Source organism: Lissotriton vulgaris, chromosome 5 (assembly GCF_964263255.1).
Source record: "Lissotriton vulgaris chromosome 5, aLisVul1.2, whole genome shotgun sequence".
Classification (NCBI taxonomy): Eukaryota; Metazoa; Chordata; class Amphibia; order Caudata; family Salamandridae; genus Lissotriton; species Lissotriton vulgaris.
In genome coordinates, this window is record NC_141693.1 from 1,187,482,501 (window position 1) to 1,187,498,533 (window position 16,033).

The 16,033-nt window shown below is 42.1% G+C and overlaps 1 protein-coding gene across 1 annotated transcript in view; it reads left to right on the plus strand.

The window, feature by feature from the left end:
• LOC147712245 (scavenger receptor cysteine-rich domain-containing protein DMBT1-like) overlaps window positions 1–16,033 on the plus strand; it is a 283,837-nt gene that overhangs the window by 58,075 nt on the left and 209,729 nt on the right. The window contains exon 6 of the mRNA XM_086922978.1: window positions 2,669–2,710. Within this exon, the coding sequence (XP_086779104.1) occupies window positions 2,669–2,710 (42 nt within the window). The remainder of the gene's footprint in view (window positions 1–2,668; window positions 2,711–16,033) is intronic.

Genomic DNA, 16,033 nt, shown 5'->3' on the forward strand with positions numbered 1-16,033 from the left:
ATCGCCCAACAATAACACTGATCAATAGTGATAGTAAGATATATTCCAAAATGTTGGCATTCCGTCTGCCACCAATTATCCACAAGGTCATTTTAAACTGTCAGCATGGATTCATTCCAGGGCGGGGGAAAATCGACCATATAAGGAGGGTTATTAAGCTTCTAGATGCCACAACATTATCTAAGAACCCAATGGCTTTAATTCTACTGGATGCGGAAAAAGACTTTCACAGGGTCTCTTGGCATTTTTTATGGGAGCCCCAGTCAAGGGTAGGAATTAAGGATGGCTTATTGCAGGCCATTAAAATGCTCTATTACCATCCAACGGCCAGGGTTTTTGTCAATGGAGCACTATCAGACCCATTTGCTATAACTAGAGGGACCTGACAAGGTTGTCTGAGCTCACCCCTGCTATTTATGGTATATTATGGTATTTATATATCAGCTAAAAAACAACAGGTCTTTCAGATCTATTGCGACACATTGCTGGGAAACAAAAGTGTTGGCATATGCTAATAACATTGCCCTTGTGACCCCTGACCCTAGTACGGCTTCACAGAAATTAGAAGAGAAAGCAGAGGGGTTTGGGAAACTCTCCCAATATGCTCTTAATAGCTGTAAACCACAAGTAGTGGTCAATGGGAATATAACAATAAATGACATCAGAGTGGTTAAGAATGCAATCTATTTAGGGGTCAATATTTTAGCAAACATGGATGACATTGTCAAAGAAAATGTAGAACCCCTTTTAGTAAAAACCAAACAGGACTTGTTCGAATTAAACAACCTCCATCTGTCTATCATTGGGGGATGTAATCTAGTCAAATGCTATACTTTCCCAAGATTTTGTATCTTTTTCAGGCAAACTCATTAGAATTTTCAATTGACTGGCTTAAGAAATTAGAAGACCTCTTCTCTCGATTTATATGGGCATGTGCCAAACCAAGAAGGGCTTTTAAATTTCTCACATTGCCCAGGGAAAGAGGGGGTGGACTTTACCTAATCTCACACTTTATTATTAGGCCACCACACTATTGCATAATCTATTACTGTTGCAAGACAAACCGGCTGAAAGACACACCAAAGAGGTCCCATCCCCCTTGAACTTACAATGGGGGAAGAGGCCTGGGGATGGCTGTGGCGTTACTGAAACAATAATCATTAAAAAAAGTTTGTTTTAAGACATTCCTGGGCGGGTTTAAAGTTTGGAAAACAGTCCGAAGAATAATTGATAATGGCAGTCTTAATTTTTATACATAGTTAACAAATAATACAAATCCACCAGAACTTTTTAAGTACCATACGACTAAAATATGGGGGGAGGCCGGTTTCACTAAACTTGGGTCCTTTTTCTCTCTAGAGGGTCTTGTCTCCTTTGAGGATCTTTAAGAGATGTCTTCAAATAAGGGAGTTTTTATTTAAGAAGGGAAATGTCTCCAGAAATGCTACATTTGAGAAATTGGTAGAGAAAAGGGACCTGTCAATACGGGTTAGCTATAATCTTTTCAACTCATTTATGAAAGTTGTTTTGGAAAATTGCTAGTTGAAATGGAAAGAGAAACTTGGTATATCGGGAGATATATTCCAGCAATCATTTAAAATGGCACAGAGTATTTTAATCCCAGCTCTGCTACAGGCACAATATTAAAAAACCTCTTTTTCACTATATTACACCCCCACATAAGATTGCTAAATGGGGGAGTGGCAAAGGGACATACTACCCTCGTTGTGCACTATACCAGGCAGATCTAGGTCATATTATTATTATTATTATTGGGACATTTGTAGAGCGCTGCGTTACGCACACCGGCGTGTCCACGCGCTATCTTTGCTTTCTGTAATATGCTCAGGAAGATAAAACAAGATATTACCAAATTCTTTAAGGAAGATTTAGGAATAGAATGTCCTCTTTCTTCAAGCTTGATTGTGCTGGGGGTGATGGAAGAAGAGCTGGGTGTGCCGGACAAAATTTGGTGTTAATAGGTATGGTGTTTCTGCGACTGTGTATAGCATCTGCTTGGCTGAATCCCAATCCCCCTGGATTTCAGCAGTTGCTTTCCCGATTTTTTGCAATTACAATTTAGAAAAGGCTATTTCTGCAAGAAGGGGAATACGAGCAAAAATGAAAGGTTTAAAAAAAATGGGCGCCACTGACAGAATGGGTAGAATAAAATCGGTAAGGATAAATCTTAGATGTTGACGCTTTGGCACATTCCACTTTCTTGGTTCAGAAGTGAAGACATTTATATGAAGTATATGATTTACATGAACACTGGTTCTTTTGGTTTCTTTAAGATTGCTATATTTGAACTGGGAATGATTAGCTGAGAAAGTATAGAGGACTGTTTAGAATGTAAAGTATATATAGTCCGAGGCTCTAACCAGCACCCGGGAGGTGTGTGGGGTGGGCAGAAAATAAAAAACGCTTGTTTTCTTGATGATGAATTCCATAATGTATGTGTATATTTGTAGTACTGTGCAATAAAAAAAAGGAAAGCAGTGTCAACTTCTGTCTCTCTCAAAGGGCCAGTAAGACAGAAACACATCCCCATTAATCTGAGGCTCTCATCCTTTTTTTTTCATTGGCTGTGTCCCAGTAGCTTATGTTTGCACTGTGACCATGAGCATCAAGTGATTTTGTCTAATCTTATTCTGATATTTTTCTACAGCTCCACAGGCTCCTGGAGTTCCCATTGGCAAAATTGAATCAGGTGAGACAAAAGCAACATATCAAATTTATTTGAGAGATTGTCTTCCCTGCAGTACATATGTAGTTCCTATTGGACCATGAAAGATTGTTTTTATTAAAGTTTGCGCAGGCTGCAGTGATCGTTATTATGCTCATGGGTTTGACAAGTTCACTTTTGATCAGATTCTTAACTGGTTTAAAGATCATACTTAGATTGTATTTGTGTTTCCCATCTCAGTAATTATTCCTGCACAGACCTCTGACAAAATGGAACTAGATTTTTTTAATACCGGTGTAGAAATGAGACAATTAGACATACTTTGAGTAAGATTTTGAAATCTCCCGATAAATGTCCACCATTGTTGTACTTTATGTAACAAAGAAGGGTACCCCTAAATTAATTTCCTAAATTTGGGAGTATAATATTATGCAAATAAAGCATTTAGGAAATGGATAACTGAGTGGACAGAAATTTACATACAAAAAAAGACCAACAATTGAACATTTATTTGTAGAAAACTATATATCTTTTCATTATTATTTTATGTTATAAGTGTTTCAATTATTTAAACATCAAAAGAAAAAATATATATGCAATTTATAATTCATAATATTAGAACACCTATTAGTTAATAGATTGCCTACACATCATACAGCTAATGTTGATGAGAAACATTTAGAAGACTAGTCATGCACACAAGTTCATTGACACATGGCCTAAGAGTTTTTTTTTATATATCAGAACATTATATTGTTTGATATAGGACTTAGATGTGTGTGCCAACAATAGATGACCTAGAACAACAAATTTAGACATAAAATAGTGATGTAAAACAGACAAAGTCATGGCTAACATAACGTAGTGGTACAAAAGGGGGTGGTGATGGACGGAGCATCTGAATCAATTAAACACTCACACCCAGTCAAAAGATCTGGGTTTAATCCATCACCGTTCTTTAGCCCACTCTGCCACCCCAGTTCAGACATGGCTATATGCAAATCAGTCTGACCCTGTGCCTCATGGGAACAGTCCAGCCCGAACTGCCAAGCCATGTCTTCCCTGGACCAGAAACAAGCTTCGTACTGGGGTGAATGTAAGACATTGTTCTGCATTCTGTCCATCAACTGTGTTTTTTGCAATTTTCACCCCAAGTGGTTTGGGGATGCTTAGACGTGAGTCCCAGGCTCTCCACACCACTGGAGTCAAGCTATCCAGGCTGAAGAAGGCTGATAGCCTGAAACCGGTCCTTGGATGCTTGATTCCGGTCTAGGAAAGATATGGCTTGGTAGTTCCGGCTGGACTGTTCCCATGAGGCACAGGGTCAAGGCTGATTTGCATATAGCCATTGTCTGACCTAGGGTGGTGTGGAGGGCAAAAAAACAATAGATTTAGGCCCGGATCTATGTACTGGGATGAATGTAAGACATTGTTGTGCATTCTGTCCATCAACTGTGTTTGTTGCAATTAACAAAAGGTAGCAGCACAACTCAATAAAGGCCTTGAGAAAATTGACTGAATCACTTCTGTTCTCAAAGACCCAAGCAGCTGATTCTGCCGACCCATTTCACTGTCAGGATTTGCTGAATTGAGTACAGCGTATTGGATCTCTGTACTTTTCTAAGATTGCTAGACTAGGGACCCCAAATGAATGAAACATTAAAACAGACACAGGTCTTCATATGGTATGTGCAAAATAGATTGAAATATTTTGTATCTGAATTGTGGCAAGCTCCCTCACTCCTTCATTTCAAGAAGAAAAAGAAGACTCTAGTCTTCAAAAATCCCCATATCGCTACGTAGCACTGCGGCTGCTACGTAAAAGCAAAGAGACCTGCGTGAACCCCTAGCTCTCCTTTCTTGCACTCCTACCCAGCTCCATGTTTCCTCTTGTCTTCCTTTACTCTGCACACTTACTAGGTAATCCTTCCCACCCTCCACTCTTTATCACAGTGCTCTACTTTTGACCATACCCTATCTACACATGTTTTTCCTGATCTTCATTTGTCTGCACTCTTTTGCTTTCCAGCTATGTTGAACTATGCACGTCTACATACATACATACACACATGAATATTTTCGGATGGTAGTGAATTTTTTATTTAGTAGCACTCTGACTTTGTATGATAAACTATGAGTGTAATAGAAATAGTATGGTTATGGTGGAAGGACAGTTGCTTTCTTCAGTAATGGCAATAAAGTGGACGTTAGATGAGGGAAAGTTTAAAAAACACTGAGTACCTGATTAACAAAGGGCCTCCGCACTTATGCAGGAGGCCCTGCAGTTATGGTGGAATTCACAGCACTCCCGGCAGAATCTCTGCAATAAGAATTCTCATTGCAGAGATTATGCACCACTGCTGTGAAGCCGCTGCCATGGGTGCGGAGTCCATTTTGTGAATCAGATCCTCAGTGCTGAAGCTGAGTTTATATAGATCCGGCATTTCAAGTACACCCAAACACCATGGGCCAAATTCACAACGGTAAACTGAGACGAAAATCTAACTTTACGACTTTTGGTATTCACAAAGGACATTTTCGACTAGTGAAGTTAGACTGACTCCTCTGAATAGTTTACACATGGCTATCATGCTCCTTGATGTAAAATATACCCCAGCAGCTTCTGGAGTTCTTAGGGGTTCCAAAGTGATAGACTGAAAATCGAACTAAGCCAGAATCCACACTGCTCCATCCACCCCAGTCCAGCGGAGTATGGTACTACTACTGGAAGGAGCTAATCACAGATAATGAGGGGAAGGGATGACACAACACACAGCTCAGGTAGTGCAAGTAGATTCACACTCTACCAAGTGCTTCTTTTTGCACTCACTCTGGGATCTTCATGCTGCAGGATAGTGTGTGTCCGAATTGCTGTGTCCAGCAGGACATGTCATGAAGCAGCCCATCCCTATAGCCAGTGTATACACCCACCCCACACCCAGCCATCACAGAGGTGACCCTGCCAATAAAAGGGGACACGCGTACATGCCCGGGTCCATTTACACTCACCAGAACAACGTGGCTCTGTCATTCATTACTTTAGTATGTGGGCCTAGGTCTTCTACTTCACATTGGCAATAATGACAGTTCTAAAACCAGACCCCGACACCATCTCGCCATCTGCCCTCCCTGCATGAAGAGGTGGTTTTATAGGTCAGCTAAGACCACAGGATGAGGCTGTTGGGTGCTTCACTTCGCCCATTGAAGGAAGGTGCAAGGCTGAAGGGCATTCTGGCCACACAAAATGGGAAGGTGCAACCGACATAATATAAGGAAAGCACTGTGGACAAGAAAGGGAGGGAAATTGCACATATGGAGCGGGAAGAAAAATAGCCCGGTGCAGGTGAGAAGAACAATGGAATGGAATAGAGAGCATGGTGTGCAACCCCTGGTGGCCATTGCACCAGTCGGAGGAGACTGTGTGCCTCCTGCAGCAACCCTGTTTCATCGACCAGCACTTCCATTCAGAAAAGTGAGGCCACTCCCTGTGGCGCAACCCCCAGCTGAAGCCGTTGAGGCTGGAAAATCCCCGCCCTAGCACTCCTCTGCAAAACCTGCATACCCAAAGTGACAGCATGGGATTAGAGCTGCTTATAACATGGATAAGAAGCTGCAGTGCTGCCAGAGGCCACTAAAATGCACCAGTACAGCATAGCGCTCTTCAGCATAATTAGGTGTTCCTGCAAAGGAGTGAAGCCCAGCTTTGGCTAGCCTCATATTGCAATGAAGGAAGGGACACAGACATGCAGCTAAAGCTGCAATTGGCAGAAGTAACAGTCTCAAAGCACCTAAGAGGTGAGCAGCCCCACTAGTGCCTGAAAGGGCACCAGCTTACCAGGGAATACTGGTCTAAATAGGAGAGACTGTGATCAGTAACTCAGTGGTGAACAACCTGATAATCTCTCACAGACTTGTTGGGCAATAGGTAATGACAAGCCTACAGTACGCACTCCTACTGCCCAACAGCGAAGAACAAGTGGCCTGGTGCAAAGAGAGGCACACAAGAGAGCAGCTAGAAGGCAGGAGAGCCATACTTTTCCCTTACTCGGCATCAGAGCATGGAGAGGTCCTTCTGAGAAGCCAGCGGAATGCTAAGCATGGCCCCAGTCTTCTTGAGCCTCACTGCAGACACAGCAAGCAGACAAGTCTTGTTGATGGAGACACACTATGAACTAAAGCAGAGACACTGCCAAGAGGGGGCTGTAACAGATTTGTGACAGTCATCTAAGTTGAAAGAGAGTGGCAACTCATGCAAAGCTATCTGGCCAAGAGGAGACAGTGGCAGCCAGAGTGCAGTCTGGCCTACCTCCAGGTACAGTGTGACAACCCAAATAGAGAGGCCTCACATGGCGCCTCATTCAGAGCACTGCCAGAGTGTGCACAGATACTGTTTGGTTGCACACAATTGAAACTCTGACATTGAAGCACTACAGTAAGAGACGGTCCCCATCTGCCCTGTCACAAAAAGTGCTGCCATAAGCCTGCCTGAACCCCAGTGTCCCTGAGATGTAAATAATTAAAGGAACTGAGAAGTGAAAAGATGGTGAATGCTCTGAATCTACCCCGCCCAACAAAGGAGGGAAGGCATCAAAGGACGACACCTGGATCACAAGATGCAATCCACTCAGTGCCACAAACCAAAGAGACTAAGTCTACATACCCCAGAGTCACCACCATAAGCACTGCATCTGCTAGATAGATATGACCCCAAGAAAAGGAGAAGCCATGGAAAGCAGAGCTAACCCTGAAGCTGGGCATTAGCATATGATGATGCGACTGTGGTCCAGACAATAGGAGCACATGAACCTACACCTCATGATGCAAGTCATATGCTACCCAGAAAATGCCAGTCATATCCACAGCTCCTTACTGGCCACAGAAGTAGGTCCCACAAGAAGGAACACCCTGTTGAAGGAGCTCCAAGAAGTCCCTGAGGAGTGAATGTGCGACATGTGGCATGACACCACACAAACCCAGAGAAGAAGAGGGTCAGGCAGCGGGATGTCCCTCGAAGCAGAGGGCCAGCTACACATATCAACGTTTGGAGTAGGAGCTCCAAGAAAGTCACTGAAGAGGGAACATGAAACACGTGGACCGACACCACAATATGCTGAATAAGAAGAGGAGATCTATATCAGTGACTGCCCTGATGATCCCCAAGCCGGAGCCCAAAACCTGAGATCAGTGGTCAGACTGCAACCACTGAGAAGCCCTGTAGGCCAACCCTAAAGAAAGTGCATGCTGCTGCCAGGAAATCCTCCTTCCCTTGTGACTAAGTTAAAATCTTTCATAATGACCATCAATGAAAATGAAGCTATTGACCACAAAATCGCTGCTGTAGTAGGCACCTATTTCATTCTTTTAGGATCTTTGGAGATAATTGTACATTTCCTTGCAACAGATTCAACTGCAACTGTTTCTAGCCATATCTTTTCCAGACTTGATTACTGCAACACTTTGGACCTGATTACACATTGCACAATACTGATTGTGCAATGCACGATGCAAAACTTAAGTTATATTGAGGTAACACTATCCACCTGTGGTCGGGATAAGGTGGAAGGAATGGGACGAAGTCAATGTCCAAACCAATATTAAGGTGTTAGAAAGCATATTTATTTTTATTTTGAATTTCCCTCTGTCCTTTTAGGATCAGTGCAAAGGAATAGTGAAAGGAACATAAACTAATAACGTCTCTCCTTTCTTTTAGGTGTTTTAGTAGTTGCAGTCTTCTTTCCTTGATAAGTTCTCCCTTGTATGGTATTAAAAAAAAAACAGGGTCGGCCCTCGAAGAAAAGAAAAGAAATATATTGGGTCAGGAACCTTGGTTCGGTTTTCTCTATTTAGCTCTTTAGGCATACCACCACACTTGTGTGTTTAGTGATAACACTCATCTTTTGTCTGGTGCTCATTGATTAGGTGTAGATGCTCCCTTTCCTGCCCACCACCTCCTTAGTGACCAAAATGAAGAAACAGGCACTTGCCTTTAGCCACGGCCCGACTGGGTCATAGCAGGAGGTATCATGGTGTTCTCTCCTCCTCGAGGGCATCTGTGTTTGCAAATGGCGTTCCCTGTTGGTCTAGGGTAGCCTCTTCTCCGGAACGTCCTCCGCTCCTATTCTCTGGTTCCTAGTCTCCTCCTCCTGCCTCGATGTGACCGTCACTGGCTGTTTTGCAGTTTCCTCTCCTCGATCAGTCCAGTTCCCTTCTGCTTGGTTTCCTCTTCCTTTTTCTCTACCTCCACTTTTCCTACAGCGTCTTCCTCCATCACTCCACCAACTTCTTCCTCTCCCTTCATAGGACTGCCTGACAATGTTTCGGTCATGTGTGAGAGAGGTGCTGGTACGCTACCTTTAGCTTTCTGTGGGTAACGTATGGCAGCCATCTTAGAATTCTTAGATTGAGTATGGGATCACACCATCATTGTGTAATTACAAGTTTATCCTCATAGTATGGTGAATTACCATGAGGATCGAGATAGATCAGTCATAAAACCATACAGAATTGCAGTTGGCTGGTGGTAAAAGTAGGCACATAAGGTCTGGAAGCGGGAGGCATTTGCAAGCTCACTGTTTGACTTGGCCTTCAGGGCCGGGTCACCCTCAAATATTTCTCTTCATCACTTCTGTTTTCTGAGCCCATTTCTGTAGACTTTTGAGACTGTTCACTTTACCAATACTAATTTATGCTAAAGGGATTCTCCTCTCCCCTAAAACGTGGTGCAATTGGCTTACACCATTTTGGTACATTCAATCTACTTGTAATCCCTCATATATGCTACCACAGGTACTCTTGGCATGCAAATTAAATGCTACTGGTGGGGAGCAGGACTCATTGCGCCACCCACTTAAGGTAGTCTTTTAAAATATGTATCAAGCTTGCCATTGCAGCCTGTGTGCAGTTTTAAACTGCCAATTTGACCTAGCAAAATAAACCTTTTGCCTGGACTAAACCTTTCTTTTTAATTAATTGGAGCCACCCCTAATGTAGGCCTTAAACAGCCCATTGTGGAGGGTGCATTGTATTTAAAAAGTAGGACATGTGGGTTTAAGTTTTACTTGTCCTAGTAGTGAAAAAATGTGTTTTTCTTTACTGTAAAGTTTACCTCTCCCATAGGATAACTTTTGGTTACCTTATTACATCTAAAAAGTTCTAACTTTTAATTGGAAGCAGATAAAAATGTCCTGTTTGGACTCAAGTGACTTGCAATTTAAAATCCTCTTTGGTGGTAATGTCCGATTTAAGATTACAAATTTGAAAATTCCACTTTTAGAAAGTTTAGATTTTCCTTCCCCAAACTTTGTGAGGCCTTCAAGGAGTTTCCAGCTGCCTCGCCCTGCTAATTGCTCCTCCATCAGGAATGCATATTCAGCCCGGACAGTGAACAATAGGCCCTGGGCTTGACTGGGAGAGGGCTATCCTGTATAGAGGAGAGGAGTAAAGCTGTTCCCTGACCCACTTACATTTTAAAGGGCTGCCTCCAGAACACTCACAAATGAACAGAACATCAGTCTTTTTTCACCTGAGGCTTCTTGAATCCCAGGCAGTGGAAGAAATGGGCAAGAAGGATCATTCCAGAACCAGATGTGGGGATAAACTAGACATTCCCCCCCCACTTCAAAGGGTGGCACCAGGTTCAAAAATATTGGACATCCTGAGCCACTCATCAGTACACTCCTGGACCTGCATAAGAAGGACTGCTTTGTACTTCACAGGACTGCCCTGCAGATTGAGGCCTGCCTTGTTCTTCGGAGGACTTCCCTGCTGCTTGAAGCCAATCTTGCTTCTTGAAGGAGAGAAGGAGGGAGGACAATCTCCTGATATCCAGGACTGCAGAATGACTTCAAGGATCAGTTAGTTGACTTGTTCTGAGCTATGGGGACACAACAAACTCCAGAGTACTCCCTGCAACTGCCCAGTTGATATGCTGCAACTGCCCCTCCCTGGACCTGCAGCTGGACCTACAACTGAGCCTGCCTGAACCCCGCTGGCCTCTGCTGGAGTAGGTTTCTGATCCCCAAGATGTGCCTTCTCAAGTCCTCGACCCTTGTCTGGCATCAATTGAACTCCTCCTATGTAATCCTAAAGTTTTGAACTTTGAAGCTGGAATTTCTGAATATAACTTTTTTCATTTGGACTAACCTGGTTAGTGTATCTGACCCGCACTCCCTCGTAGTCAGCCTGAAGTTGTGAATTTGTTCAATCTAGCATGACTAGATACACACAGTTAGCTCATTCTGCTTCTTGGTGCTATTTTTACATGAGCATTTAAAATTGCATATCTCCAGTTATACTGTTTAGAATTTTCTAGTCTTTATCTCATTTTATTTATTAGATTTCACTCTATCGTTTGAATTTGGTGTGGGATATTTCTTGTGTTGATTTTACACTTTATTATGGCTTGTGTTCTGCATTTGTGGTTTGTGTGCTGCACACAGTGCCTCCAAATTGAGCCTGGCTGTTTTAGTTCAAGCTACCAGAAGGTTAACCACATGGTAATTTAGTGACTGTTGTGCTTCACCCTGGCAAGAATTGTGGTTGTAGTGCGAGTGGGGCTTCCACCCCTCTAGATCATTAACCCAATTCTTATATTTACCCCTGCCAACAACAAACAATCAGGGATAAGGCTTAGCTGCTGTTGCAGCGAGAACCCTCATTTGATTTTAACGAGCTGAATTACAGTTGGTGTAATAGGATCTGGCGTTCCAAAACAGGGCCCAGTCATTATCAGGCAGAGTAGAATTCCATACAGAAAATTCCCTCCATCTCATATACAAATAAGGTTATTGAATTTAGGATTGCCACTACACATATTTCTAGCTTTCTGCGCATCCCAAAATATACAGAGATTCGTCTGCAAATCTGAAAATTATAGACAAGTGGTCAAGTATCGGAGAAAGAAGACATCAACTGAACAAATGGTCAAGATCTTTTGCATGACTCATAAAGTTTCTATTCTCAATTTGCACAGTAGGCGATTGATCACGAAAGCCCTACTGTCCTCAGAAAGCCTTAAGATCCTTTGGCCAACCCTTTCTCCAAATTCCTAAAATAAGTAAATACAATGAGGAGACATATCATTTTGATATCTGGCTCCTAAATGTGAAATGAGCTCCCTCTCAATCTCAGGTTAATTCATGATACTTAATTTTCTGAAAAGCTATCAAATCTAATCCGTTAAAGTAGCGAAGTTACTAGTGGTCTGCACAGGCCTCGTTTATGTTCCACTAGAGTAATTTAGGCTTAGTACCACTGGGTAACTTTACAAGCCAATCAATAAATGCATTAATCAATCAATCAATCAATCAATCTTACCCGAGGAAAGTGAATAAATCTTATTCATGAGGGACTTCTCAATACCAAGTTCATTGAGTCTGTGTAACAGAAAAACTGCTATGCTGTTCAAATCCATTATTGACTTAACATTATAACGAGTGATGATATTTCATGACTCTGGAATAGACTCAAGGAGAAAATTGGCTTAACTCCTGAAAGGAGATCCTGAATGTTGCTTGAAGGCTGCACTCTTATTCCATTTTTTCTCTGAAGCTAACTTGTCAATAGAGCTATGGTTAGCCAGGTTTTGTGCATCTGGGCCTGATATGTTATGGTTACACTACAAGTCTTGGAGTGTTGCTAGAAGGTACACCGAGGGCAAGCCTGTCTGCACCCATCCGTAGCCGGACGGGGCCGGGGGCCAGCCACTATGTCCAAAATTATACTTACTCATCCTGAGAATTAAGACTCCTGGCCACACAGGTGAAATTGAAGATTGCACCAACAGTTAAATGCAAGTTAAAAAGGCTTGGCCTATTAAAGTCTGAACCAGCAAAGTCCCTTAGCGATCTTGTACCTGAGATACCCTCAAATAATGATGAATACATTACTCCCATGGCACACGGCTCAGTACTATTACATATTATATCTAAATATACGCTCTATGGTCAAACACCAATTAGATATCTTGAACTTTTAAGACACTGAGGCACCAGATATACTGCGACTGACATAAACCTGGCTGACAGCTGAATCTATCCCAGATGTATTAGCTGCATTACCTGAAAATTATTATTTTCTACAGGTTAACAGACTTCCTGGAAAAAGAGGAGGAGGGGTAGCAGCAGCTATAAAAAAACACCTTTCCTTCACCGCCATCCCCCCCTTAGGTGTTGCATCAGTTGACAGTTTAACTTTAAAATTGGATTCTCCCACTTCCACACTGGTGTGTGTATTGATATATAGGCCTCCAATAGCTATAGGGTAATTTATTAAAGACCTAGCACTTTGTCTTGAACCTCTCGCTATAGATCACGCAAAAATCCTGTTCATCGGAGATCTAAACTACTGGGCAAATGAGGGAGAGGGAAGCAAGGGCTCCAAGGAATTTACTGACTTGCAAAAAAGACTGAATTTTGAAGGTCAAATACATATCAAAGGACATGCACTCGACCAGATATGGTCCATCAGTCTCTTAGTTCGGAAGCTAACCATCAGCCCACGCATCTGCTATGATCACCATTTAATAAGCTTAATCTTAAGTGATCTCTTGTGAGCCAAACCCTCAGCTAGACCAAAATTAATGACCAGGGACTGGAATTGCATTAACCTGTCCAACTTTTGTAATACCTTGGCATCTAACACCCCGACAAGAACAGATAACATTGATACGTTTGAGACAGGGATCACAAATTGGCTACTGAAGGCAAGTGAGGTACATGCCCCTTTACATAGTCAAGCCAGCCTCTCGCGACAGCACAAGGCCTCCAAGTGGTTCTCTCCATAGCTGAAATTAGCAAACCTAAGAACGCGTCAGGCTGAATGGAAATGGTGTAAAACCTACCTGCCAGAAACTAGGGAAATATATATGTAAAATCCCTGACAGCCTACAAAGCAGCCATTCTAGAAGCCAAGAAAGCCTTTTTTTACAAAAAAAGTATTAAGATTGGAAAACAAAGCAAAAGACATTGTTAATATAGTAAAGGAACTATCAGACCCGGACCGAATAACACCTGTTATTATGCCTTCTCAGGCACTGTGTGACGATCTTAATTCTTTCCTTGTGAATAAAATACAGAAAATACAAGACTCTATCGCTCCTAGCCCACAATGCTGGAAACCCCAACAGCAAGACAGCAATCCCTTCATGCTTTCTACCTTCCATGGTATAAATTTAGAAAGTCTCACAGAATTAACAAATAAAGAAAAATCTGACTCACCTAAAGACCCCTGCCCTCTGGAATACAAAAATACATCTTCTCCTCTTCCCAGAGAGCATCCGCGCCTTGATCATCCTTTCACTTTTGCAAGGTGTGGTCCCTCATGTCTTTAAAGAAGCAGTCGCAATCCTGCTCCAAAAGAAAACAGGTATGGATCCACAACAATTAGATAATTATAGACCCATCTCGCTTTTACCCAACCCAGCTAAAATTATCAAGGCACATTGAAGCCAAACTTCTTTGTGCCTTCATTGATGAGACCAACTTCCTAGAACTCTATCAAGCAGGTTTTCTAACCTTTCCCTCGACTGAATCAGTCATCTTGAGGGGGCTGGATGACTTCAAAGAAGGAGCTGATAGAGGACACACGCAAGCATTGGTCCTACTTGACCTGTTGACAGCATTCAATACCATTGATCACACGATGCTAGTGGATAGAATTTCTGCTGCAGGTCTTAGAGGCACTGTTTTAGAATGGATGAAATGCTATCTGACAGTCAGTTGGACTTGCCCCCTACAGCAATACCATAGTCACCACAAACTGTGGGGTACCTCAGAGCTCCTCCCTGTCCCCCCCACCTTTTTAACCTTTACATTTGCCCTCTGGTCCACTTCCTTCAACAAATGAAGGTTAATTTCTACAATTACGCGGATGACATGCAATCGATTTTTTCAATTGATGAGACACAGGACTCCAAGGTATTCTTCCAAGACACTATGCTATTCATCAAAGATTGGATGAATCACAACCACCTTAAACTGAACTCTGATAAAACAGAGATAGTCATTTCCTATAGTCTATTGTAGTAATTTCCTAAAATAGACTAAGGGCCATATGTATCATACAAATTCGCATTCGCAAAGGCCGAAATTCTCAGAATTTCGGCCTTTGCGAATGCGAATTTGCTAAATGGGATGTATGAATGAAAATACGGTGCAAAATAAGGAATCGCAAAATTTGCGATTCCTTATTTTGCAATTGCATTTAAGGAATCACAAATTTTGCGATTCTTTAAATGCAATTTAGGAAGCAAAAAAAAATTGCAAATTGTCCCTAAGGAATCGCAAATTACCACCAACTTCAAGTTGGTGGTAATTTGCGAATTTCTACAAAAATGCCCATTTTTGCATTTTTCTAAGTGCTATGTGACGCACATACATGCCCTTAGGGCATGTATGTGCACCACATGTGCACCCATACTTATTTCAGGGGTGCAACAGGGTGTCCTTTGGACACCCCTGCACCCTTGAAATTATTCTTAATTTGCGATTAGCAAATTGCGAATCGCAAATTGAGAATAAATTCCCATTCCTTCCAATTGGCCAGGAGGCCCATAGAAATTAATGGGAAAGTATTCCTTAATTGCAAATTCGTAATTTGCAAATTCGCAATTAAGGAATATCAACATATCGCTAAAAAATTGCGATTTTCTTGATACATACCAATTAGCGATTCTGAAATTGCGATTTCTTAAAAATCGCTATTACAGAATCGCTAATTGGTGTCTTGATACATATGGCCCTAAACCACTGGACCCCTACACACTGGCCAATATATTAGGAATTTCACCTACCCCCAAGAATGTTGTAAAGAGTCTTGGTATCCAAATAGACACTGACCTCTCTATGCAATCCCAAATAAGTATGGTCACGTCATCCTGTGTTTATCAACTGAGAAATTTCAGAAAAATTTGAATTTTTTTTCACCAGGAGACCAGCACATCAATCATGATGGCCATGAATATGTGTAGAATTTACTATGCCAACGTCATTTACTTAGGTCTCCCTTCCAATCAAACTTGTAAGCTCCAGTTGATCCAAAACCAAGCTGCTAGAATCATTTTTCCGCAACCCAGGCACTGTCATACGAAACCATTGATGAAGGAGCTTCACTGGCTTCCCGTAGCACAGCGGTCCATGTTTAAGACGGGTTGTATTAGGATGTATGACGTTACAACGCATACTTTTACCACGCATGCCTTTACAACGCAGTATTTACAACGAAAACCTTTACAACGCATAGTGCTTTGGGGTGCTGGATAGTGAATAGTTTAATTTACTATTCAAACTCCAGTCCCCGTGGACACTAGGGAAGGTATTGGATAGTAAATTAAACAAATTCCTTATCCTA